At 54.6% G+C, this 23,144-nt stretch overlaps 1 protein-coding gene across 1 annotated transcript in view; it reads left to right on the top strand.

Annotated features, from left to right (window-relative positions):
• The first annotated feature begins 88 nt into the window (after window positions 1-88).
• IGF1R (insulin like growth factor 1 receptor) overlaps window positions 89-23,144 on the top strand; it is a 145,402-nt gene continuing 122,346 nt past the window's right edge. Inside the window, exon 1 of the mRNA XM_055143455.1 lies at window positions 89-746. Within this exon, the coding sequence (XP_054999430.1) occupies window positions 656-746 (91 nt within the window). The 5' untranslated portion in view covers window positions 89-655. The remainder of the gene's footprint in view (window positions 747-23,144) is intronic.

Raw genomic sequence — 23,144 nt, 5'->3', positions numbered from 1 at the left:
AGGAGGAGGAGGAGGAGGAGGAGGAGGAGGAGGAGGAGGTGGAGGTGGAGGTGGAGGAGGAGGAGGAGGAGGAGGAGGAGGAGGAGGAGGAGGAGGAGGAGGAGGAGGAGTAGCCGCTCATTCATTTCTACTCCGCATTCCGGCCCCTCGCCGGCCTCGCCCGCCACCCGGACTTCGGGGGCCGACCGTGCCAACTGCGTCGCGCCCTCCCGCCGCCGGGGTTGGGGCGTCGCATTGCCGCCCCCCGCCCCCCCCCCCCCCGCTCCCTCCTCCTCCTCGACCCGGGAGCGGCTTGCTCGTCCCTTCGCTGGACGGGGCTGGGCTGGCCCACCCACCACCCCCTTTTTGGGGCCGCCCCCCACCCCCCCCCCTCTCTGGGCTTGAAAATGGAGGCCGACGACGCTGACAGCCCGCCCCGACGCGCCTCGGGTGCCCCAGTCCGCCGAGCTCTGCGCAGCGGCTGCCGGAGCTGAGCGGCCGCCCCGCGCCCCTCCCGCCGTCCGCGCCGCCTTCGGAGCCGCGGCGCCGGCGCCCTGGGTCTGGCTGGAGGGCGGACCCCGGACTGAGTGCGAGACTTTTTTTTTTTACCCCCCCTTCTTTTTCCTATTATTTTTGATTTTTCGGAGAAAGGGCAGTTGCGTCCCAAAGCAAAGGAATGAAGTCTGGCTTCGGAGTGCCCTGGACCTCGGCGTGGGGGCTCCTGTTTCTCTGCGCCGCGCTCTCGCTCTGGCCGACGACGGGAGAAAGTGAGTGTGGTGCCCGCGGCCTCTGCGGGAACTTTTCTTCCGAGGGGGGCTTCGCCCGGGGTGCGCCACCCGAAGGGGCCCTCGACGCTCGGGACCTGCGGAGCCGCCCAGGCCCTGGGGAGGTGGAAGGCTCTCGGGGTGGGTTGGTTCGGAGCCCCGCGGACCGGGGTACCCCCACACCTCGGTGCGCGCGGGGAGGTTCGGAGGAGGGGGGGCTGTTTGTCGCCGTCTCTCCTTGGCGGTCTGGGGCCACCGTCGGGGAAGTTTGCACCCGGCGGGGCCCCGCGCCTTCTCTCTCCCGGGGCGCGGGACTCCTGTCTAGGCAGAGACGGCGGGGACAGTTCCCCGCGGCCGCGCGCAGCCTTCGCAGCTCTTGGGGCTGTTTAGGTGCGGGGTGGTGAGGCGCCTCGAGGCCTGAGGTGCGAATTGTCTTCGAAGGGGCGGCGCCCGGCCTCGAGGCCCCGAGCCCCAGGACACGTTTACAGTCCCCCCCCACCCCCCCCACCCCGCGGGCGCGCGCCGCTCTGGCCGCCCTACTGGCGTCGCGCGCCCCCCACCCCCACCTCCGCGCGCCACAGGACTTTTGGGGTGCTTGGCATTGCCCTCTTCGCTTTTGCCGAGTTACCTTGCCTGGGACTCTGGAGCTGCTTTGTGTGGCCTGGGGAATCCGGAGAGCGCACCTTTTGGCATCAACCGAGGGCCCTCCCTTGTCCCGAAGTCTGTGGGAAAGTGCAGGGCTAGGGGGCCAGACTTGGGTTTCCCCAGTTTAGAGGGTCTTGGGAACCTTCCCCCAGTTGCTACCCTGTCTCGGGCCGTCTGCCTGACCAGTGCGGACCGGGGATGGGGGGCCGCCTGCGAGGGTGCGGGCGTGGGTGCGCGGTGGGCGCCCTAGGTGCCCGGCCACGCACGTGCTCCCGACTCGGGAGTGTCGCCGCCGCTGCCCGGTCGCTCTGGGACCCCCATCGCTGGCTCGGGGGGTCGTGCGCCCGGGGCTGCGGCGACGCGGAGTGAGAAAGGAGGGTGCTTGGCGAGCGCACAGTCGGGTCCCGGGACCCGCGGCCGAGCTGGGGCGCGCGCGCGCTCTTCTCACCGGCCCGCACCTCTTTGGTACCCCGTCCAGAAGAGACGTCGCCCTGAGCGCGTCTCCCCCCCCCCCCCCACAGTCTGATCGCTTTTGTTTTGTTCTTGTTGGATTCGGGCCCCGGGGTGGGGGTGCCACGAGGGAGCGCGCACTCCCCGCCCCGGGGCGTCGGGAGGGAGGAGGCGCTGAACAGGGGTGCCCCGCGTCTCCCCAAAACACCCCAATGTGCCCCCCCTCGTGTGTTCGCACTGGGAGGATAATGGGAACCCACGAAAGTTTGGAGGCAGCCGGAGACCCGGGGCGGGAACGGGGAGGGCGGACCGTGAGTAACGTTTGCCCGGGGTGTGCGGGCAGGTGGTGCCAACTCACTCGGAAAAATCACGACGGAGCCTGGAGTGGGGGCCCGTCCCCGGGGCGCTGCAGAAAGACCGTGTACAGAAGCAAATCTTTTCATAATGATAAAAAAAATTTCTTTGGGGCCCCCGCGTGCCCGACGGATCGGGTTGGAATGCGCGTGTAGCGGCGCGCGTCCCCCACCTCGGAGCCGTCCTGTTCTTTGTGTGTTGAACTTGGAGAGCGCTGGGCTGGGAGAGAGGAAGGTTGTTTTGTTTTGTTATGGTTTTCTCCCCCCCCTCCCTTCGCTTCTCTTCTGGGCTTACCCAAACTAATGTCTGGGGCCAAGGGGATGGTGGGGGGTGGCACACTAACAGGATTTGCAGCCCCCACCCCAACTAAACCTAGTTTGGAAGACAACTCCTAGTTGAGGAGTGTTCAGCCACTTGATGGCCGCAAGCGACTCCAGTCCTGTTGTTCCTCTTGATTTTACTCTTTTCCATTAAGTGCTGGTGGGCTCCAGAACTGTGGGGTTGATGAGAGCAGGGAGGGAGTCAGACATTTAAGAAAAAAAAAAGTGGGGGGTGCCTTCTTGTTGGGGCCCCCTGGGAAAACTTTCTGGCCAAATGGGGCATGACCAGCCAGCTTACTCTTAACTGCACTGTCTTTTGGGACTGGCGGGTTCCTGAAAAGCTGGTGGCCATGCAGAATTTGCCCCACTCCCTGGCGCTGGTCAAGTCTGACTGTAATGGCCGCCCCGCCCTGATGAAGTTCTCAGTTGCAAATGGTGTCTCCTTCGTGGACGTGGCCAAGACCACTTGGCTGGGATGGCGGCCTCAATCCCATCCCACATTTTCTTCCTGCCTGAGGAACTCTGGGGCGGTGTTGGGACCCGGCTGTGTTTGCGTGGCAGTTGTGGGGGGGGCTGGCGGTGGATTCCCCCCCCCTTCTTTCTCTCTTTCCAATTTTTTTGCCTAGAAAATGTTGAAGCTTGGTTCTCCCGAGGTCAGAGAGTGAGGAGCTGGAGGAAAAGTGTCGAGGGCTTTGTTTTGCTTCTCCTCGGGCTCTGAAAGCCTCCCTCTAGGGCTGGAGAGATAGCAGAGATAGGGAAGGCGTTTGCCTTACTGGAGGCCACCCTGGCTTCCATCCCCAGCACCCCCTGGTCTACCAGCACAGCCAGGAGTGAACTCGGGGTGCAGGGTTGGGAGTAAGCCCTGAGCACCCCAAAGTGTTCCTCAACACCCCTTAAGTCCCTTAAGGGACTCCCCCCTCCTCAAAAAAAAAAAACCAACAACCCAAAAAACTTCTCTTTGTTCTACCAACATAGCCAGGAGTGATCCCAGAGTGTGGGGCTGGAAGAAGCCCTGAACAGCCCTCACCCCCTCCCACCAAAAACAAAAAAACAAAAAAACAACCAAAAAACAAAAAGCAACAGAAGCCCCCTCCCTTCTGGTTATCTGGGGGTCAAAGAACCTTCCATTTTCCCCTCCACACACAATCTTGCTCTATTTTACAGCAGGGAAAAGAGTAGGTACTTGTCTTACTTCCAGTGGCTTGGGAAGCACCAAGAGATAAAATTTGAGTTGTTTTCTAGACGCTGGGAGTTGGTGAGGGGAGCCAGAGGCCCTCGGAGAGGGCCTGGGCGTGGGTCAGCATGCAAAGTCGAGAGGCCTGTGTTCTGGACTCCGGGGAGGAGGTGATGTGTCCATTTTGAAGCAGGCGGCGTAAAACTCCATGAGTCTGTGAGGGGCCGGGAGGGAGACGGTTTTTTTTTGTAAGGGTGGTTGAGAAGGAGGGGTAAAGTTTCTGTTAGTGGGTACCCGTTTCTTTCTAAAAGTAGAGCGTACTGCTTGGTGGCACACGGTGGACAGTATACATTAGGGTTGCCTGTCTGCTATCCCCAGAAAAGTGGCTTTGGTTTTGGGGTGTTGGAGACTTTTTTTTTCTTTTATGCATGAAACTTGGAAAGAATGCTCTCTGTCGCCTTGAACTTAGAAATCAGTTTGTACCCATGCCTCAGTCTCTCTGGAGTCTGTCGGGTGACTTCCGAAACCACAGCCAGACACAGGGAGGCGTAAACACGGGGCGTGGAAGGGACACGCGGTCTGCCACGAGGGCAGTGCAGGGAGACAGATGGGGGCTGCGGAAACAGTTCCCGGGGCTGGATTTAAAAAAAAAAAAACAACCAAAAAACGCAAATTCTGGAACAGGTCGGTTGGTGACAGGCTTATAGCCCACCGAATCTTTCCGAGATTAAAGTCTAGATGAGTTTTTGTATTTCCATTTCCCCTTATGTACATTTTCCAGAAAAGAAAGTCTTAAGATGGTAAAGAATTTTCACTCTCCCTTAAAAAAAAAATTAAGGGGCACACACACACACACACACACACACACACTCACTCACTCACTCACACATGATGTGCCGTATTAGTCCTTCATGGAGAATGTGTTGTTCATTTTAATTTTGCCTCTGCTAACTATTCTCTTTTTTCACTTGCTCTAGGACAAATAACAGTTTGCTCTGTGGAATATTGTGGTATTTTCGGGGCTTGACTTTTAATTTTTTTGGTTGTTTGTTTAATAATTAAAGTTGGGGGTCAGAAGAGCTCTGAATCCAGCAGAGATGTATTTGTTTTAACCCGTTGGGCCTTTATCTGCATTTACCTGAGCCTCTTCCATGCCTCTCACTTGGAAAAGGCAGAAAGGAGGTGCAATTTACATGCATTTCAGATTTTTTGGGTGCAAGGCCTCCAAATAAAACTGTTCTGTCCCCTGCCGGTGGTCTGATAACGCAGAGACAGGAGTCACATCGGTATCACTTTTCCTGGTCCCAGCCGAGTTTTCCCGAGTCCTCAGACCCTGATTTCCTTTTCGGTCTGGTTGGTTTTGTAAGAATGTGTGAGAGACGCCACCAGGGCTTGCCAGCACCTTGGGGCCACCTGCTGGATCCAGCGCCCGGGTCACGTGCCTTCCCTGCCCAGAGGAATTTGCTTTTGTCCCTGGGGCCCATCAGAGCCTCCTGACCGCCAGAGACAGAGGGGCTTGAAAATGCTGATCCTTCCCAGACAACCTTTCCTTTAAAGGGCTGGGCCGGGCGGGGAGAGGCAGCTGCCCGGGTCAGCGACTGTCTGCAGGTCCCAGCAGACCATCACCTGCCGTCTCCATGGTCCAGGGCTCTTTGGGTTGTTGTTTCGGGGAGCACCCCCTGTGTTGTTCAAGGACCAGTCCTGGTGGGGTGCAGGAATCACTCCTGAGGGTGCTCAGGGATCACTCCCGGTGGGGCTCAGGTGGGACTCAGGGGACCGTAGGAGCGGATCTTCACATGTGTCCTGTCTCCAAAGCCCCTAACACTCTTATCAATTGTGATCCAGTCGTGCACGCATGGGAAGCCGTTCTCAGCTCCCAAACTTGGGGTCCTTGTCCTGTATGGGTGCCAGGAGGTCGCTGCCCCCCCCCTTTCCGCAAGGCTGTGCAGCCGACTCCTGTCTCGGTCTCTGCACTTCCCCCGTGCTAGAAACTCCCAGGAGCCTTCCCCGGCCTTCATGCTGAGCGCCGCAAAAGGTGGCCTGTGTCAAGTGTGAGGGCGAGAGGGAGAGGAGGGAAGGATCAGGGGTGACCTTTTATCTGATGGCAAAACAGACAGGTCCCAAAGGGGTGGTGGTGGCAGCGCGATGGGCGCCCCTTGACACCTCCCAGCTCCATGGGATTTTGCCGGCCAGCTCCTGGCAAGTGCTCTGAGCACCCCTCCATGCCTTGCCTGCTCTCTGCCCCACCATGTGAGACCCCTACAGCACCTCCACAGTTTTTTTGGGGGGAGCTTGCAGAATGAGTCAGCAGACCCTTCCCCTGGAAAACGGGGTGTGGTCCCAGATAGACAGGATGTGTAAAACTTGGGTCTGGCATACATGAAGGGCTGGGGAGGGGCCAGCTGTCCCAGGGTGAGTGATGTGACAGGCATCCCAGGGGACCTAGGGACATGATGGTGTGGGGGAGATCTCCAGGTGTTTTCCAAACAGAGGGTGGGGGGGGGAGGGTGTCACTATCCCAGGGGGTGAGCTTTCTCCTCACCTCTCTTTGGTGTTGGGGAGGCCAGGTTGGGGGAGGGGTGCTCTAGCTCGGAGCAGGGGCTTTGATTTTTAAGGTGCCACTTAGGAAATGCATTTTCACCCTGGGGAGGAAATAATGAAAATGGTCCTGCAGTGAGAATTCTTTGACTTACCTCACCTCCTCCCCAACACCCCTTGTAGCCCCCCCCCCCAGTTTTTCCTCTCACCTCAATAAATACAACCTAGGAAGGAGCTGGGCTTGAGTCTTAGGAAGCTCACGTTGGGGGAGGGCCAGAGAGAGAGTGCAGGGCTCCGAGCACTTGCCTTGCAAGCGCTTGGCTCACCCAGGTTGGGGCCCCAGCATGGCCGGGAGTGAGCCCGGAGCACAGCCCTGTGTGGCCCCAAAGCAAAGGAAACTAAAGCAACCCACTGGTGCTCCTTATCAAAGGGCTCAAAGGAAGACACCAATTAGCAGTGTTTTCCTGGCCTTTTCCTGCCGCGTGTTAGCTGCTTGGAGGTCCTTCGCAGGCTGGGACATCACATCGCTGTGGCTTTTCTGCTCCTGCTGTGGCGACTTGCACTTGTCTCATGCTCTTCTTCATTTACGTATGGGAAGAGAGGGTGGGGGCGCTCAGGACCCTAGTGCGTGTTGAGGGACATCTCTGGGTGAGCGCTGGCCCTTGAGGGAGGGCTGGGAGGTTTTGAGGCCTCTGATGGTTTCTCTGAAACAGTTTGGGGACCAGCCTTCTGGGGATCAGACAGTCTAGGCAGTCCTTCGTCCCAGAGTCTCCTGCCTTTATTTACCCACAGTACATGAGCTTGAAAGTTTTTTAGTGGTGTTAAAGGGCCAGAGAGCAGCCCAGAGGATTAAGGCACATCGGTGGGTTTGGTCCCTGGCAATGCAACAATGCAAGGACTTGGATCTGCTTAGTGTGACACTCCCCCGCCCTGAACAAGTACACCCCCACCCCCACCAAATTCTCTTACCAGGCTAGAAAGTTATTTGGGGGAAATTATTTTTGTTTGGAGTTTTGGGGCCACACCTGGCAGTGCTCAGGACTCATTCCTGGCTCTGCACTCAGGGGTCACTCTGGTGGGGCTTTGGAAACCGTATGGAGAGCCAGGGATCAAACCTGTGCTGGCCCCATGCAAGGCAAGCACCTTCCCCCCGAACTCTCTCTCCAACCTGGGGAATCGAAATGTTCTTTTCTCTCTTTTTCCCTTAATAAGAAGGGCATCTACTTCAGCAATAAAATATAATTACGCAGGCTGGGGAGATGGTCTAGTGGGGAGGACACTGGTCTTGCACACAGCCAGCCGGGTTCAATCCCTCGTGCCCTGTATGGCCTCCTAGACCCGTGCTCCCTGACACAGAGCCAGGAGTAAGCCCTGAGCATTGCTGGGTGTGGCCTCCCAAATTAAAAACAAAAACCCAAAGCAATTAGGTAACAAAATGTGTTAATGATGAGGAAATGTAAGATGCCATTTTCTCAGCATTAGGGGGTGTGGAGGATCCTTCAGGGGATCAGCCAAACTTGGGGTTTTTCAGCACCTGCAGGCTTGGGTGTCGACTGTGTACTTGGGGTGATTTTTTTCATCAGCTTTGGGGTGACTGGTGCTCACACTTGTGTGGGTAGCCCTTGGGATATGCCAGTTTTCTAGAGCTGGACTGGAGAGAGTGGCCCAGGGTATTGACCCCTGCAAGCTCCTGCGACCTGCTGGGGGCGGGGGTTGCTGAGGGGAGGGGAGGATTGGGCATTCTGAAGCAGGGAACTGCAGGGGTGAGTTGGAGTCGCTTCTCTCAGCTGGCCCAGCTGCAGTGAACTCACCTGTGGCCACCCACAGCCAAGGAGCGAGCCGGTGTCTGCGCTTCCCCCAGATTGGAACCAGGTGGGTAAGCGGCGTTCTGGGTTGCAAAACACGCAGGAGGAAGCAGAGGAAAAAGCCCGGCCGGAGAGCAGAGAGGGAGGTCTGGGGCCCCCGACGCTGCAGCCGGTAAGTGATTTCCTTAAACCTAGCTGTGCCTCACGGTTGCGCCCTGTGTGTGGTTCATGTGCTGCCACGGCCCCGTGTCCCTGGCCCCTTGGCCCTCTCCCCACTCTGGGGCACCCAGAAACACACCACGCTTGCAGGGCTTTGGACGTGGAAGTCCCAGATCTGAGTCCTATCACCTGCTTGATTTATTGATTGAACTTTGGGGCGCCAAGGGCTTGAACCAGGCCTAGCAGTGCTTCTGCCCGTGTCTGGTCATTTGCCAGGGAGCAAAGCGGGGTATGCCATGTGCAAGGCAAATGCCCTCCATGCTATCCTATTGCTATGGTCCCATTTTTTTTTGGGGGGGGGGAGGCCCACATCTGGTGGTGTTCAGGGCTTACTCTTGGCTCTGCACTCAGGCATTACCCCTGGCTGTGCTCAGGGGACCATATGGGACATCAGGAATTTTTTTTTTTGGGTCATACCTGGTGATGCACAGGGGCTACTCCTGGCTTATGCACTCAGGAATTACTCCTGGCAGTGCTTGGAGGACCATATGGGACATCAGGAATTGAACCCTGGTCACAAGTGCAAAGCAAACATCCTACTTGCTGTACTATCTCTCCTCCCCTGCCAGCCCATTTGCCATATTTTGGACCCGTACGGAGGTCCTGTAAGGAGGCCCTGGAGATCTGTGGCAACAGAGACCCAGCTGTGCCCACCAGGTTCCCAATCTCAACACCTTCTGGGAAGAACTGTGCCCTGGTTTCCTCCCCTGGCCATTCCCATGTTCACACATTGACCCCTGTGCTACTGGTGACTCACTTTGGCATGTTTAGCAAATTACTACAAATGGCCAAGTCAATGCCAGCATCTTAGAGACTCTCCTTCTTTCCAGAAAGAGGACATGAGTGACTTCTGCTGGGCATCAACTTCTCACAGCAGAGACTGGCATGGACTGTGCGTCAGCTTGTGTTGACTGCTAAGGGTCTCGCAGCCTTGAATGAGATGGTTCTTGGGGCAGGATCAGACTTGGAGAACGCGCTTGTCGTATACATGCACCCCAGAGCCAGCACGTAGTAGGTGCTCAGTAAATGCGCTCTGGTAACGCTGCCCTTTGCTCAGTGCTTATTTCATACCGGGTTGCATCTTGTGGCACACAGCGGGCGTGATTTCACCTTGACTCCAGTCAACAGCGGCCAGCCCCTGCAGTTTACCTTCCATTTCAGACGTGTTTGCTCTGCGTTCTGCCCCAGTCTGGTCATTTGTCAGTTGTTGAGCCCCCAGGGTGTGCGTTGCCTGATGCATTAAAGCCGAAGTGCCCTCTAGTGGCCGACGGGGAACTGCAGTCCCTTCTGTGAGACTCCCAAGATGCCGGGAACACCGCCCCCCCCCAAACACACACACACACACACACACACACACACACACACACACACACACACACACACACACACACACACACACACACACACACACACACACACACACACACACACACACACACACACACACACACACACACACACACACACACACACACACACACACACACACACACACACACACACACACACACACACACACACACCCCCCTTTACACCTGCCCCTTGATTTTGCTTTCTGACTTGGCTCCTGGAAATCGATTGCAGGAAAACCTTGACTGCAGGCTTCTGTGGACACACAGGGCGGGCAGGGGTGGGATTAAGGCTCTGCTGTGTCAGGCAGCCTCGTCCCGTCCTTAGTGGAGGGATTTCTGGCGTGTTTGCCTGGTAGAGTGAAGGAATGCAGGTTCCTTTTTCTTCTCTTTTAAAGAAATATAACTATGAATGAGAATCTCTCCTGTATTTCTTTTGAGATAAGCATTTCAGAAATTACCCATTTGTTTTTTTTAAATTGCTTTTTATTAAAAACACTGATTTACAAGGTTGTTCATGGACAGTTGTCTCAGACATTAAGTGTTCTAACACCCTCCTGTGGACTTTCCCTCCACCAGTGTGCCCGGTTTCCCTCCCAGTCCCAACCTGCCCCCTTTGATACGTCAAAAATTTACTTTCTATTGCTTATTCCAACAAAACTTTAAGAACTGACAAATAGAATTATTACCATTATGAGATCCAAGTGTAAAATAAAATTTGATGTAATTTATTTTATTTATTTATTTAAATTTTTTTTTTTTTTTGCTTTTTGGGTCACACCCTGTGATGCACAGAGGTTACTCCTGGCTCATGCACTCAGGAATTACTCCTGGCGATGCTCAGGGGACCATATGGGATGCTGGGAATCGAACCCAGGTTGGCCGTGTGCAAGGCAAACGCCCTCCCCTCTGTGCCATTGCTCCAGCCCCCGATGTAATTTATTTTAGATTCTGGGCTGGGGCCATTGCGCAGCGGGCAAGGCGTTCACCTTGCACACGGCCAACCTGGCTTCAATCCTCCACCCCTCTCGGAGAGCCCGGCAAGCTACCGAGAGTATCCCCCCACATGGCAGAGTCTGGCAAGCTACCCATGGCGTATTCATATACCAAAAACAGTAACAACAAGTCTCACAATGGAGACGTTACTGATGCCCACTCGAGCAAATCGATGAGCAATGGGATGACAGTGATACTTTAGATTCCAGAGTTGAAACGTATGTATGTAAATGAGAATAGGCATTTAAAAAAATTTTTTTAAAAATTTTATAAACCATTCATGTAAATGATTTTAATTTTCTTATTTATATAGGCCAAAATCACATAGTACTTACTAATTGCCCTTGCTGATTTAGTTTTTTCATCATTCTATATACCCATTTATTTCGAAGAGCAAAGTAAGCTAGGCTTCCTCTGCCTGATTTTAATCGATTCTGATGCTGTTTGTTGCCCTGTGTAGCCCCCAGGCAGGGGTGCATGGTTAAGAGGTTAAGACAGGGGTCCCCTCACTCCCCCCGAGCCCTCTCCTGCATTGTTTTCATCCTTGTCTATGTCTTACACGTTTCCCTTAGTTTTCCAGCAGAAATGCTAACACTTGCACCTCTCTTAGCTAGGAGGTGGGGGGTTCACGGGCATGGGAGATTGGGGTCTCCCTTCATCTTTTCTTATCCACCCCTGGTGGCTCCAGTGATAGAACAGCAGGGAGGGCACTTGCCTCACCCACGGCTGACCCAAATTCGACCCTGGTGCCCCATTTAGGGTCCCCTAAGTCTCCCCCCGCTCCCTCGGGAGTGATCCCTGAGCACAGAACCAGTAAGCCAGAGCACTGCTGGGTGTGGCCCCCAAATAAAGACTCAGCGATGTTGTGTTGGGTATGGCATTGGGCCACAGCTCTGCAGCCACAGGTGAGACTATCTGTGTAGGTAGAGGCCACTGTGGGGCTTCCCCTTTTGGAACGGCGAGGGACGGGGGCTCTCCAAGAGCCTGTGTCACTGACCCGCAGGGAGCCTCATTCTGCCCCTCTCTGCCTTGCTGTCCCCTGTTGGACCCCAAGTCTGGGCTTTGTTTGGGAAGGGGGGGTACCCACGCCCGGCCGTGCTCAGAGTGGACTCCTGGCTCTGTGCTCAGGAATCACTGCTGCCAGGGCTCTGTCCCCCGCCTTCCCACCCTGTACCATACCTCTAGCCCTGGAACCCAAATCTGGCACCCACAGAACATTGGGGACCCGGCATGTACGGAGGCTGGGGTGGGGACAGGACACTTGGGTCTGGCATCTGGGGTCAAGACAAGGGAGGGTGAAGTTGAGCCACCTGCTTGCACCCCCCCTCCCAGTACCTGGAGCGGGCGGCGGGTAAACACTGGCGGTGGAGCCTGGCACGGTGCCGTGGGGCAGAGCAGTGAGTGCCCGGGGGTGGGTGTGCAGGCACCGACAGGCCAGCACTGCACCCTTTCATCTGCCCTGGGCCAGGCCAGCCTGTGCTTCCTTACCCTTTGAAGCCCCTGTCTCTCACCCTCCCCCTCACTCCCCCAGATGGGGGCGGGTGGGAGGGAGGGGCAGGGCAGTGTCCCCCCCCCCCGGAGGTGTGTAGTTCCGAGGCAGACAGCATAGAGCCAGGTTGGAGGGGGACTCTGAGGTTTTTTTTTTGGGGGGGGGCCTTGCTCCTGTCCTGCTGGTCTCTCTCTGGCAGTACCAGGAGCCCCTTACGTAAAGGTGACCCCCCCCCCCCGTCCCAAAGGAAAGATGGCCAGTTATGGGGTTATGGCTCTGGCTGCTTCTGGTGATGGGGACTCCCAGGTTCTTGGGGGGAGGGAGACAAGCCCATGTCTAGTCCCTCTCGATGGAGTTATGTGCCCCGAGAGGCTCCTCATCACCAGGATGCTGTTGATGGTCGGTGGGAGAAGAAAGGTTCGATCAGGGATTACATGGCAAAGATAGGAGCAGAAACAGACTTATTGATCTGGGTTCCATCACGGTGGCCAATCAGCTCTGTGTCTAGATCCTATTAACAACGATCAGTTATTTGTCTAGATACCAGAGGTGTCAACCTCCCACATTCCAAACCCGGCCATGGTGGTTGCCAATTATTAATTTATCTGGGAAATGCCAGCCACGCCCCCTCCCCCCTCTCCCCTCCCCCCTCCCCCCCTCCGGGTTCCACTCCGTCACCCCTTGTGCGTTCTCTCACCTACTTTAAGAAAAAATCCTGGGGCTGGAGTGATAGCACAGTGGGTAGGGCGTTTGCCTTGCACTCGGCCGACCCGGGTTCAAATCCCAGCATCCCATATGGTCCCCTGAGCACCACCGGGGTGATTCCTGAGTGCATGAGCCAGGAGTGACCCCTGTGCATCGCCAGGTGTGACCCAAAAAGAAAAAAAAAAAAAAGAAAAAAGAAAAAAAGTCCTGAAGAGACTCAGTTCCCACTTGGTTCTGGGGCTTTGCCAGCAGGGACTCCAACACCCTGGGCCCATTTTTAAGATCTGATTCCCTGTCGGTTTGGAGCACTGTTGGTATCACCAAACCTGGCCACTCTGGTTCCCCCGCAGCCTCGGGCTGGGAAATGGGTCTCTTCGGGACTTTTTCTTAAAGTCGGTGCAGGGTGGAGGACAGCAGCTAGGGGGGCCTGTGCCAGTGGACCCAGGAGGTGCTTTTCAGTTTGGTGTGCGTGATCACCCAGGGCAGCTTAGAGGACGGGATGGAGGAAGTGGGGGCATCCCCAGGATGGAGTCCGTTCAGCTCTAGGCAAGATGGAAGGGGGTCCGGTGAAGCGAATCAGGTCACGTGGAGCAAGACCAGAGGGACTGAGAGAAATCATCTAAGACCAAAAAGCTGTTTGACCACAAGGAAAACCAGCCCGCTGATGCAATTTCGGAAGTTGAATAATACTAAAGTGGAAATTCGCCAGTGTTCATTCAGGGTTTTTTTTTTTTTTAATTGCATCACGCATATTACAAAGCCATTCACGTTTGGGTTTTAGACACACAATGTTCCAACGCCAGTCTCTTTACCAGTGTCCACTTCCCGCCACCAGTGTCCCCAGCCTGTCTTTGTGGTGGGCACGTTTTTCCTTTTCTTTTTCTTTTTCCTTCAGTGTTTTAATTTGGGGGCATTTGGTGGAGGAAGGAAAAATAACTTGTTTCCCTTCTCCCAATCTGAGCTGAACGTAGATCACAGAAAGTGTCTTCTTGTTTTTGTCATGCCCTCAAAAGTCAGTTAACAAAACACAAAATTTGTTTAAACAAGTGAGAGAAAGAAAAGTATTGGCCAGTTGCACCAACATGGGTGATAGGACAGTGGGGAGGGTGTTTGCCTTGCATGAGGCAGACCTGGGTTCAATCCCCAGCATCCCATAGAGCCCCCCAAGCACTGCCAGGAGTAATCCCTGAGCGTTGCTGGGTGTGACACCACAACCTAAACAGCACATGATGAGACCGTAGAAAAATCAATGGGCATCAAGTCAGGAAGGGGAGAAGAGAGTGGGACATGGGCAAGGTGGGTGGGAGGGGATTGAGTAGTGCTGGGGGGTGACAAGGAGAGACGTCTAGGGCTGAGGGCAGAGCTGGAAAATGGAGTTTAATACACTGAACAACTCGGCTCAAAACTCAGATGATGGAATGAAAAAAAAAAAGAATAAAATGAAAAAATAACCTGTAGCCACTTCCCACTCGGGAACTCCCGGAAATTCTCATTGCTCTTTGCTCAGCCCTGCACGAGGGCTCGGAGCTGGGGGCTTCAGTGCAGAAACCCTCTTTGTAAACCTTCAAGGTGGCCACTATTCTGGGCCACGGGAAGCTGGGGAGACTGAGGCCCCTTTGGGTTTAATAAGGAGACGGCAGGAGATAGCCAGAGTGTGGGAGGGGATGGACAGCGGGTGGACAGCATTCGCCCCTTCTCCCGAGCAGCCTGGTCTGTGGATCCCTGGGTGCAGGGGTGAAACCTGGTTTTCGGGGTGGGAGGCAGGGAATCCTCATTTGCAGGGCTGAGTGCCCATGGAACTCCCAGGGCTCAGTGCTCCCAGTGGACGGGGTGGAGGGTGGGGCGTGGGGGCAGGCGGGGCCCAGGGCTTTGGGTCATGGCGACTCTTTCAAAGTTCAGAAAATCATGTAGAATGCTGAGATTTCTGAAATTCCTGGCCTTGGAGACAGGCTTGGAAGAGCCGGCATTGCAGGCTGGCTGTGAGTGCAGGGCTGGTAGGCACTGCCCCCCTCTCTCTCTCCTCTCTCTCCCGCCCCCGCCCCCTCTCTCTCCTCTCCCTCTCTTCTCTTTCCTTCTCCTCCTTTCTCCTCTCTCCCTCATCCTCTCTTCCCCCTTTTTCTCTTCTCTTCCTCTCTCCCTCCCCCTTTCTCTTTTCCTTCCTCCTCTACTCTTTTCTCCCTTTCTCTTCTCTCTCCTCTCCTTCTCCCTCTTTCTTCTCTCTCCCTCCCTCTCTCCTTCTCTTTCTCTTTTCTCTCTCTATCCTCATTCTCCCTCCCCCTCTCTTTCTCCTCTCTCCCTGTCCCTCTCTCCCTCTCTCTCTTTCCCTCTCCTCTCCTGTCCTCCCTTCCTATCTCCCTTTTCTCCTTCCCTCCCTCTCCCCTCCTCTCCTTCCTCCTTTCCTCTCTTCTTCCCTTCTTTCCTTCCTTCCTTCCCTTGCCCCTTTTTCCTTTGCCTTCCTCCCTCTTTCCGTCCTTTTCTTGCCCTCCCTCTCTCCTCTCTTTCTCCTTTCTCCACTGTCCCTCTTCTCTCTCCTCCCCCCCATCCCTCTTTCTTCAGAGGAGTTCTGGGCCCAATGAAGATGGTGCAAGGAAAAGGAACTTCCATTGACGTGTAGCTGTGATGGTGACAGTGCGCTCCGGGTCGTCACGCCCAGTAACTGACCTAGGAGTGGGAATAGTTCTGCCTTAGCTCCCCAGAGTTAGAGGAAGAGAATGTGGGGGCCAGAGAGATGGTACAGGAGGTAGTGCTCACCTTGCGTGTGGCTGACCCTGGTCTGATCCCTAGTCCCACCAGGTGTGACTTGACTACCTTTTTCTAGCTGAGGAGAGTTATCAGTGACCTCTGAGTGTCCAGAAGCCCGAAATGTCAATGCGATCTACAGGTTTGAGCAAGTCTGGATGTTCAAAAGGATCCACGGTGGCTAAGAGGGCAGCACTGGGCCTTTTATCCTCAAGGCCCTGCGTTGGGTTCCCAGGCACCTCCTGGCCCCAGCAGCCCCTGTCCTCGCCTTGAACTGCTGGGGTGATCTGTGTTGGAGAGCCCTCCCCAGCACCCCCGATGGAGCAATAAGCAAGCAGTAGCTTTCTGAACTTCTTATTTCTTAGGGCACAGAGTGGATTTGAGATGTGCTTGCGAATCATTCCTGGAGAATGCCTCGCGTTCTGTCACAGATCTGGGATTCCCCACGGTCCCCTGAACATGGGTTGGAGGGGGTGGGTGGTCTCCCCTCTGCCCCCCCCCCAAAAGACCCAGAGTTGCAGGAAAGTTCTGGATCGTGGTGAGGCTCATTTTAGCTCCTGCACCTCTCTGCCTTTGACGGCAGGGGGGGGGGGAATAGATGGGCCTGGGGTGCTGTGTGGAACTTGGGGCTGAGCTGAACCCAGGCCAAACCTGAACTGTGTCTGGGGATCTTGGCTTTGATATGCAGATGGCAGGAGCCGGCTCTGGTGGGGGTGGGGGCAGCCTTCTGAGGGGCCAGCAAGGCTCAGCCAGCAGCACTTCCTGGCGGTAGGAGTGGGGGTGGGGCGGGGAGGGAATGGGAAATCAAAAGCACCCTAGGTCTTCTATCTGGTGGGTGGGTGGGTGTGGCTTTGGTTTTGGGGCCACACCCGCAGGGCTGTCTCCTGGGTCTGATCACTCCTGGCGCTTGGGAACCCTATAGGGTGCCTGGGATTAAACCCTGGATGGGCACATGCAAGGGAAGAGTGCTGCCCATTGTACTCTCTGGCCAGTCTGTTAGATCTTTTTTTTTTTTTTTTTTTTTTGGCCAGGGACCGGGGCAGTGGGCACACCTGGCAATGCTCAGGGCTTACTCCTGGCGGTGCTCAAGGGATCCTATGAAATGCCGGGGACTGAACCCAGGTCATCCATGTGCAGGGAAATGCCCTCCCCACTATACTATCACTCCGGCCCCCATTGGATCTGAAGGCAGCCTGTGTTATATTTTTGTTGGTTGTTTTATTTGGGGGTGGAGGAGCCACCTCTGGCATTGCTCAGGGTTCCTCTAGAGTCTGAGCTCAGGAATCGCTCCTGGTGGGGCTCGAGGGACCATACGGGGTGATGGGGATCAAACTAGGTGGGCTGTGTGCAAGGCAACCCCTTCCCCCGTACTCCCCTGCCCCACACACCCTGTGCTCCGCTTTTGCATTTTCCCTAGGTCTCTTTCCACTGTGCCCCACCATGTAAGCGCGTTATCTACACACAGTTGAAAATGAACTAACTGGGTGTCACACTCTGGATACTGGTAGTTTTCTCCTGTTTCTTTCTTATGTTCACCCTTTTACTTTCACAGTGAGAACTGCGGTCTCAGATATTTCCATCAACTGGTGATTCCCAGTATTGTGCGATGGCTGCTAAATGTAATAAGCATTTTGGCCATGGTTTGTGGCAAAAATCATACTCTAAAAAGATAACGACAGAGTTGCTAACCAATCTGGATGTTGCCCTGCTCCCAAGGTTTCTTTGGGTGAGAAATAGGAAGTTTAGGGGGCCCGAGAGATAGCACAGTGGGTGGGGCACTTGCCTTGCACACAGCTGACCTGGGGCCAGTCCCTGGTATCCCAGCCGGTCCCCTGAGCCCTGCCAGGAGCATCACGGGGTATGGTCCAGTCCCCGAACCGCCAGAGAAAAGACGGGTTCTTTATTTCTCCCCATTTTCACTGTAGTTAAAGGGCCCTGGTGGGTCTTAACAGATGAATGCAGATGTTTCTAGTTAGAGGCATTTTCTCTGCCCTGTGATCTCCGAGTTGCAACTGTTTCTTCTGGTTGCTCCTTTGCTGCTTTGGTGGAGAGAGGCGATATTTCATTCTGCTCTAGAGTAACAGTCTCCGGCCTTTTTTCTTTTTTGGTTTTTGGGCCACCCTGGCTTCAGGACTTACTCCTGGCTCTGTAGTCAGGAATCACTCCTGACGGTGCTCCGGGACCATCTGGGATGCGGGAATTGAGCCTGGGTTGGCCTTGTGCAAGGCAAATGCCTTACCCACTCTCTTTGGTTCTTTTTTTTTTTTCCTTTCCCCCCTTTCCTTGCTCTCCTCTCCCCTTTTCCCCCCTCCCTTCCCTTCCCCTTTTCTGTTTTTTGGGTCATGTCTGGTGATGCTCAGGCATTGCTCCTTTCTATGTGCTCAGAAATTACTCCTGGCAGTGCTTGGGGGACGATAAATGTGATAACAGGGATTGAACTCGGGGTATGCAAGGCTATTGCTTTTGCTCTGGTTTTCACTTATTTATTTTTTCCTTTCAAATCCTTACTGCTCCCAGGATTTATTCTGTATTTCAAGTGAAATTCCCTCCCTCGTTATTCACATTTCTCTACATGGTGCTGTTTCATTTTCGTTTTTTTTCTTCATTGGGGTTTCTGTTATATTTTATATTCCACACACCACTTAGAGTTCTTTTCCTCCACTGATCCACCCATTTGCGGCCAAGAATCACGCCATCTTAGCCCCGAGTAACTTCCTTGCATGTATTAGCATCTATCAGGATGGACCAACTTCTCCCAGTTCAAACCTTTTGAAGACACAGTCTTCGAAATTCAGTTTTGCCCGTGTATCTTATTTTTATACATCTTCTATACCACTCTCCAAAAAAAAGAAAAAAGAAAGAAAACCGTTTTTATTTTTAAAACCATGATCATTAATTAATTTGGGAGAAAATCAGATTCCTCAATATTTCAATTTCTCACTCAAGGACTGCTTGTCTCTGTTAGTCAACTTTGATGCATGATGGTTCAGTCAGTTTTGAGACCCCTTCCTGGCAGTACCCGGGACGTGCTCCTGTCTCTGGGCTCTGGGATGGCTCTTTGGGGGAGGGGACCACATGGGGTCAGCCTAGCAAGACCAGTGCCCTCCCTGCTGTACTGTCTTTCTGGTCCCCACTTAAAAAAAAAATTTTTTTTTTAAAAAAGGCCAGGCAGTGATATCCCTCAGAGATAACCTGGGCTTAAAACAAATGTTCAAGCAAATTCACTCCACCAGCCCATGTTTGTGAGTACGGCAGATTCCAGCGCTGCAGGCACTGGTGGGTCTTAAGTGTTGGTCACCACTGGAATCATTGTTATCCTGGGCAGTCACCTCCCCCAGAGGTGTTGTCCCGCTCTAGCTCTGCATGTCTTACCTTTCTATTGGTGGGGTGCAAAGGGCTGGCTGGCTGGAAATGGAAGCAGACAGGGGGCCAGCCTGGGTGCCTTTAGGGGTGACAGAAAAGTCTGTTGGGGTTCTTGGAATCACACGTATGGCCCATCGCACCCCTGGGGAAGGGCTTTTATGGGACAGCGAGTCAGGCACTTACGTTACAACATGAGGGCTGGATTTCTCTAACATTGCTGAGGTTTTGGTTTTCTGGGTTTTTTTTTATTTGTTTGTTTTGCCTTTTGGGTCATACCTGGTGGTGCACAGGGGTCCCTCCTGGCTCTGCACTCAGGAATTACCCCTGGCGGTGCTCAGGGGACCATATAGGATGCTGGGAATCGAACCCAGCCTCAGTGTTGCAGCTGCAGACCCACGTGAAGTGAAGCCTGAGCCCAGTGCTCTGTCTGCCCACGTGGCAGCCCCGTTCCAGGCCTTTGGGGGTGTGGGGGACAGGTAGATTCATCCCTGGGGTGCTGTCTGTTTCTCCAAAACCTCGGCTCACCCACCTCTGGAAGTTCCTTGTCACCGTGTTTCCCTGCCTCAATGTCCCCAGAATTCCAGGCCTAGGCTCCTGAGCTCATGCCTTACGGTGTGAAGCGTTCTCAGAGCTATGGGCATTGGGGCAGCAGCGGGTCACATTCCGTCTCTGTGCACCAGCCCCGAGTCCTTCTGGTTGCCGTGGGTTACGGAATGTGTGAGGTGGCAGGGCGCGAGATCAGTGTACATACCCAATGTCAACATGGCCTCATCCACACGGGAACACACAAAGCTTCACACGCCTTGTGTGTTTGCACTGACACGGAAAATGCCCCTTCAGTGAACGGCGATCTGTCGTGTTCCTTAGAACATTGTTTTCCTCTCAGCCCCTTTTTGGGGGGATGCTCTCCAGTCTGGGGGATGTTGACGGGAAGGTGTCTGTGTCTCCCCACTCAGCACCCAGGGAGGTTGTGACTCAGGTCTTACACCACACAGGGTAAGGAGCTAAAAGCTCAGCCACTGGAGAACCATGAGGGGGCTCCCTGGTAAGGGGGGAATCAAATTGAGAAAGGACGGGGCATCCAGAGGGGACTGTTGTGTAATCCAAGAAACCCTGTGCTAGTTGATGAGATGGAGGTTCCCGTATGACATTATGTCGGAATTGGGTTTTGAGGAGCAAATAGGAGTCAGCCAGAAAAGTAGAGGGAAGGTGTGGATGGAAGGAAGAAATAAACACCAGGGAAGCCTGTGAGAACATGGGTTTCTACTTCCAGACGTATTAACATTTGAACTCTTCCAAAACCACTCAAAAAAGAGGAAAAATCAGAGAACCCCAAAACTTCCAGGGACAGATATGAGAGAATGTTCCTCAGGGGGCAATGCTGAGGGTCTGTTATCGCCCACTCTCAAAGTCATCATGGGGTCTCGTTAAGGCCGGGGGTAGCCCAGACCCTGTGTGAGCCCCCAGATTCCTTCCTGTCTTGTGGCTCAAACTTGTTCTTCAATTAGTCTCTCTCCCTTTCTCCCTCCCCAGCCCGGGGAAACCTCTCTCTCTCTCTCTCTCTCTCTCTCTCTCTCTCTTTCTCCCTCCCTCTCTCACTAACCTTCCCTCTCTCTATCTGTCTTCCTCCTTTCCCCCTCTCTCTTTTTCTCACTCTCCTCTCTCTCTTTTCTTGCCTTCTTTTTCTCCTCTCTCTTTCGGTCCCCCCTCCCCACTCTCTCCCCTTTCTCCCTCTCTCTTTCTCTCTTTTCTCTCTCTCTTTCTCCCTCTCTCCCTCCCCTCTCCCTACCACTCTCTCTCTTTCTCACTTGTTTTATGTGTTTAGCTTTGCCGTTTAAAACTTGTCTTTAAAGTGTTTATGGAAGGGGCCTGAGCGATAGGACAGCAAGGAGGGCGTTTGCCTTGCATGTGGTCATCCTGGGTTCAATCCCCAGATGCCCCCCCCCAGCACTACCAGTAATAATCCCTGAACACAGAGCCAGGAGTCAGCCCTGAGCATTGCTGAATATGACCCAGAACAACACCTTCTCCCCGAAAAAAAAACCCGTCTTTATGGAAGGAGCATCGAGTGTGAAACTGTACCTGTGCATACCCTGACAAGTCATCGTCCTGCGGGCTGCCCTCGGTCCCCGCAGTCAGCCTCAGGCATACTCTTGCTCCTCCCTTTGGCCCGACCCCTCCTCCCCATCCCTTTCTCATTTGTTCTCCTGCTCTCCAGGCCTTTTTTTTTTTTGGTTTCTTTCTGTTGATCCCCCCCGCCCCCCCACACACACATGTTACCCAAGAGCGAATCCTCGTGGCGTCTGGTCTGTCTGGCTAACTGGCTTATTTCACAGGCAGGGACCCCCCCCCCCCCCCCCGCAATAGGCCCGTGTACTCGCAGGTGGCAGGATTTCATCTTCCAGAGCTCCCGAGGCCTGGGGACCCCTCTGAATGGTCGCCGACCAGCTGGGCCGACAGTTCAATGCCCAGTCCAAGGTGTGGTTCCGCTCAGGCCTGGTGGTGCCAGGGACTAGCCAGGCAACCCCCATGGTGCTCAAGCCCTGTCCTATCTCTGCGGCCCCGAGACCACATTTTTATCCGCTCATCATCTATGGACATTTCGGTGCTTTCCAGTTCTCGGCTGTAGTAGATAAAGCTGCCGGGCACAGCCGTGCGCGTCCCATCTTTCCGGAGGAGTGGGGTTTGGTTTAGTTCTGTTGTCTGGTCCAACCCCCAGGCAGTGAGATCCTTTAATATTCCGCAGACTCTCTGTCCTCCCTTATTTCCGTAATAGCTCGGCCAAGTGCGCCCCTACCTTCAAGGCACAAATGTCCCCTCCCCTCCACGTCCTCCCCACGTGCTGCGGTCTGGTCTGTGGATAACAGTCACGCTCCCCGTGCGGGAGGGGGATAGTATCTCCTGGCAGTTTGGACTCGCATCTTGAGTTTATCAGTGAGACCACCCAGTTGTCCTTTATCTCCCTATCGGTGAGCACGGTGGGCCAGAGTCTGCACTGCCCCACTCAGCGTGGGGGAGAGTTGGGAATGGCTTTTGCTTCTTGAATGGTTGTTGACGTGAGTCCTTCATGGGAGTGACCATGAACAAGAGGTAGAAGCCGTGGGCGGGTGGGGGGGACAGGAAGGGATTGTCAGACAGATGGTGATATGGCGTGGAGAGGTGCCAGTGACATACTTTCAAGACTCTTCCAGGGTGGGGGCCGGAGTGATAGCACAGTGGGTAGGGCGTTTGCCTTGCACGTGGCCGACCCGGGTTCGATCCCCGGCATCCCATATAGTCCCCCAAGCACTGCCAGGAGTAATTCCTGAGTGCAAAGCCAGGAGTAACCCCTGAGCATCGCTGGGTGTGACCCAAAAACCAAAAAAAAAGAAAAGACTCTTCCAGGGTGGTGGGAGGGAAACTGGGAACACCGGTGCTAGGAAATGTCCATTGGTGGAGGGATGAGTGTTGGAGCACTGTGTGACTGAAGCCCAATCATGAGCAGCTTTGTAATGGGCTATCTCATGGTCATTCAATTAAAAAATTTAGAAAACAATAAGAAATGATATTATTAGATGGCCACATGGCTTTGTATATGAGGAAGACTCCTCCGTGTGTGGCTCAGGAGGACAGAGGACAGATGGACAGGGGCCAGCACTCAGCGGTCAAGTGGAAGAGGAAGGACTGTCCGGATCCACTGCTTTGGGTCCTGAGAGGCCCCGAGAAGAAGGCCGTGTCCTGACGAGCTAGGGGTCAAGTCATAAGAGGGCCAGGAATTGTCATAAACTTGTACTGTGTCCCTGGGGACTTGGCTAAGAGCTCTTGCATTAGGCTGGTCAGCAGGAGCTGGTTAGAGGTCCCGGCTGGTGGGGGGATGGTGCTGTGAGCTGAGTGACCCCACAAAGCCTTGAAGGTGCGACTCGATGGGGGACTGTCCCTCCCCTGCAGCCAGGTGGCAGGTCAGTGGTGGAGTGTCTGATGAGAGGGCACGGGAAGGAGCCAGGGTGCAGGCAGAGGTCCTGCAAGGCCGGGAATTCCAGTCTGATCTGCCTTTCTCATTAGTGAAAGGAGGAATTGGGCCCACTTGATGCTCCGTGTTCTAGATTCTCAGGCTCTGCCGACCCTCAGCCCTGGTCCCCACACCCGCTCTCCCGGCCACTGTGTATCTCCCCAACCCCAAGAGGCTTCTCTCACCCTTTCTTCTCTCATCTGCTCTTCTGCTTCAATTCTCTTGTCCTGGGCCACCCTGTTTATCCTGCTCAAGGCCTTGATGGCC

Source organism: Sorex araneus, chromosome 6, assembly GCF_027595985.1.
Source record: "Sorex araneus isolate mSorAra2 chromosome 6, mSorAra2.pri, whole genome shotgun sequence".
Taxonomy (NCBI): domain Eukaryota; kingdom Metazoa; phylum Chordata; class Mammalia; order Eulipotyphla; family Soricidae; genus Sorex; species Sorex araneus.
Note: the sequence above shows the minus strand (reverse complement) of the source record. Positions and strands in the feature narration are given on the sequence as shown.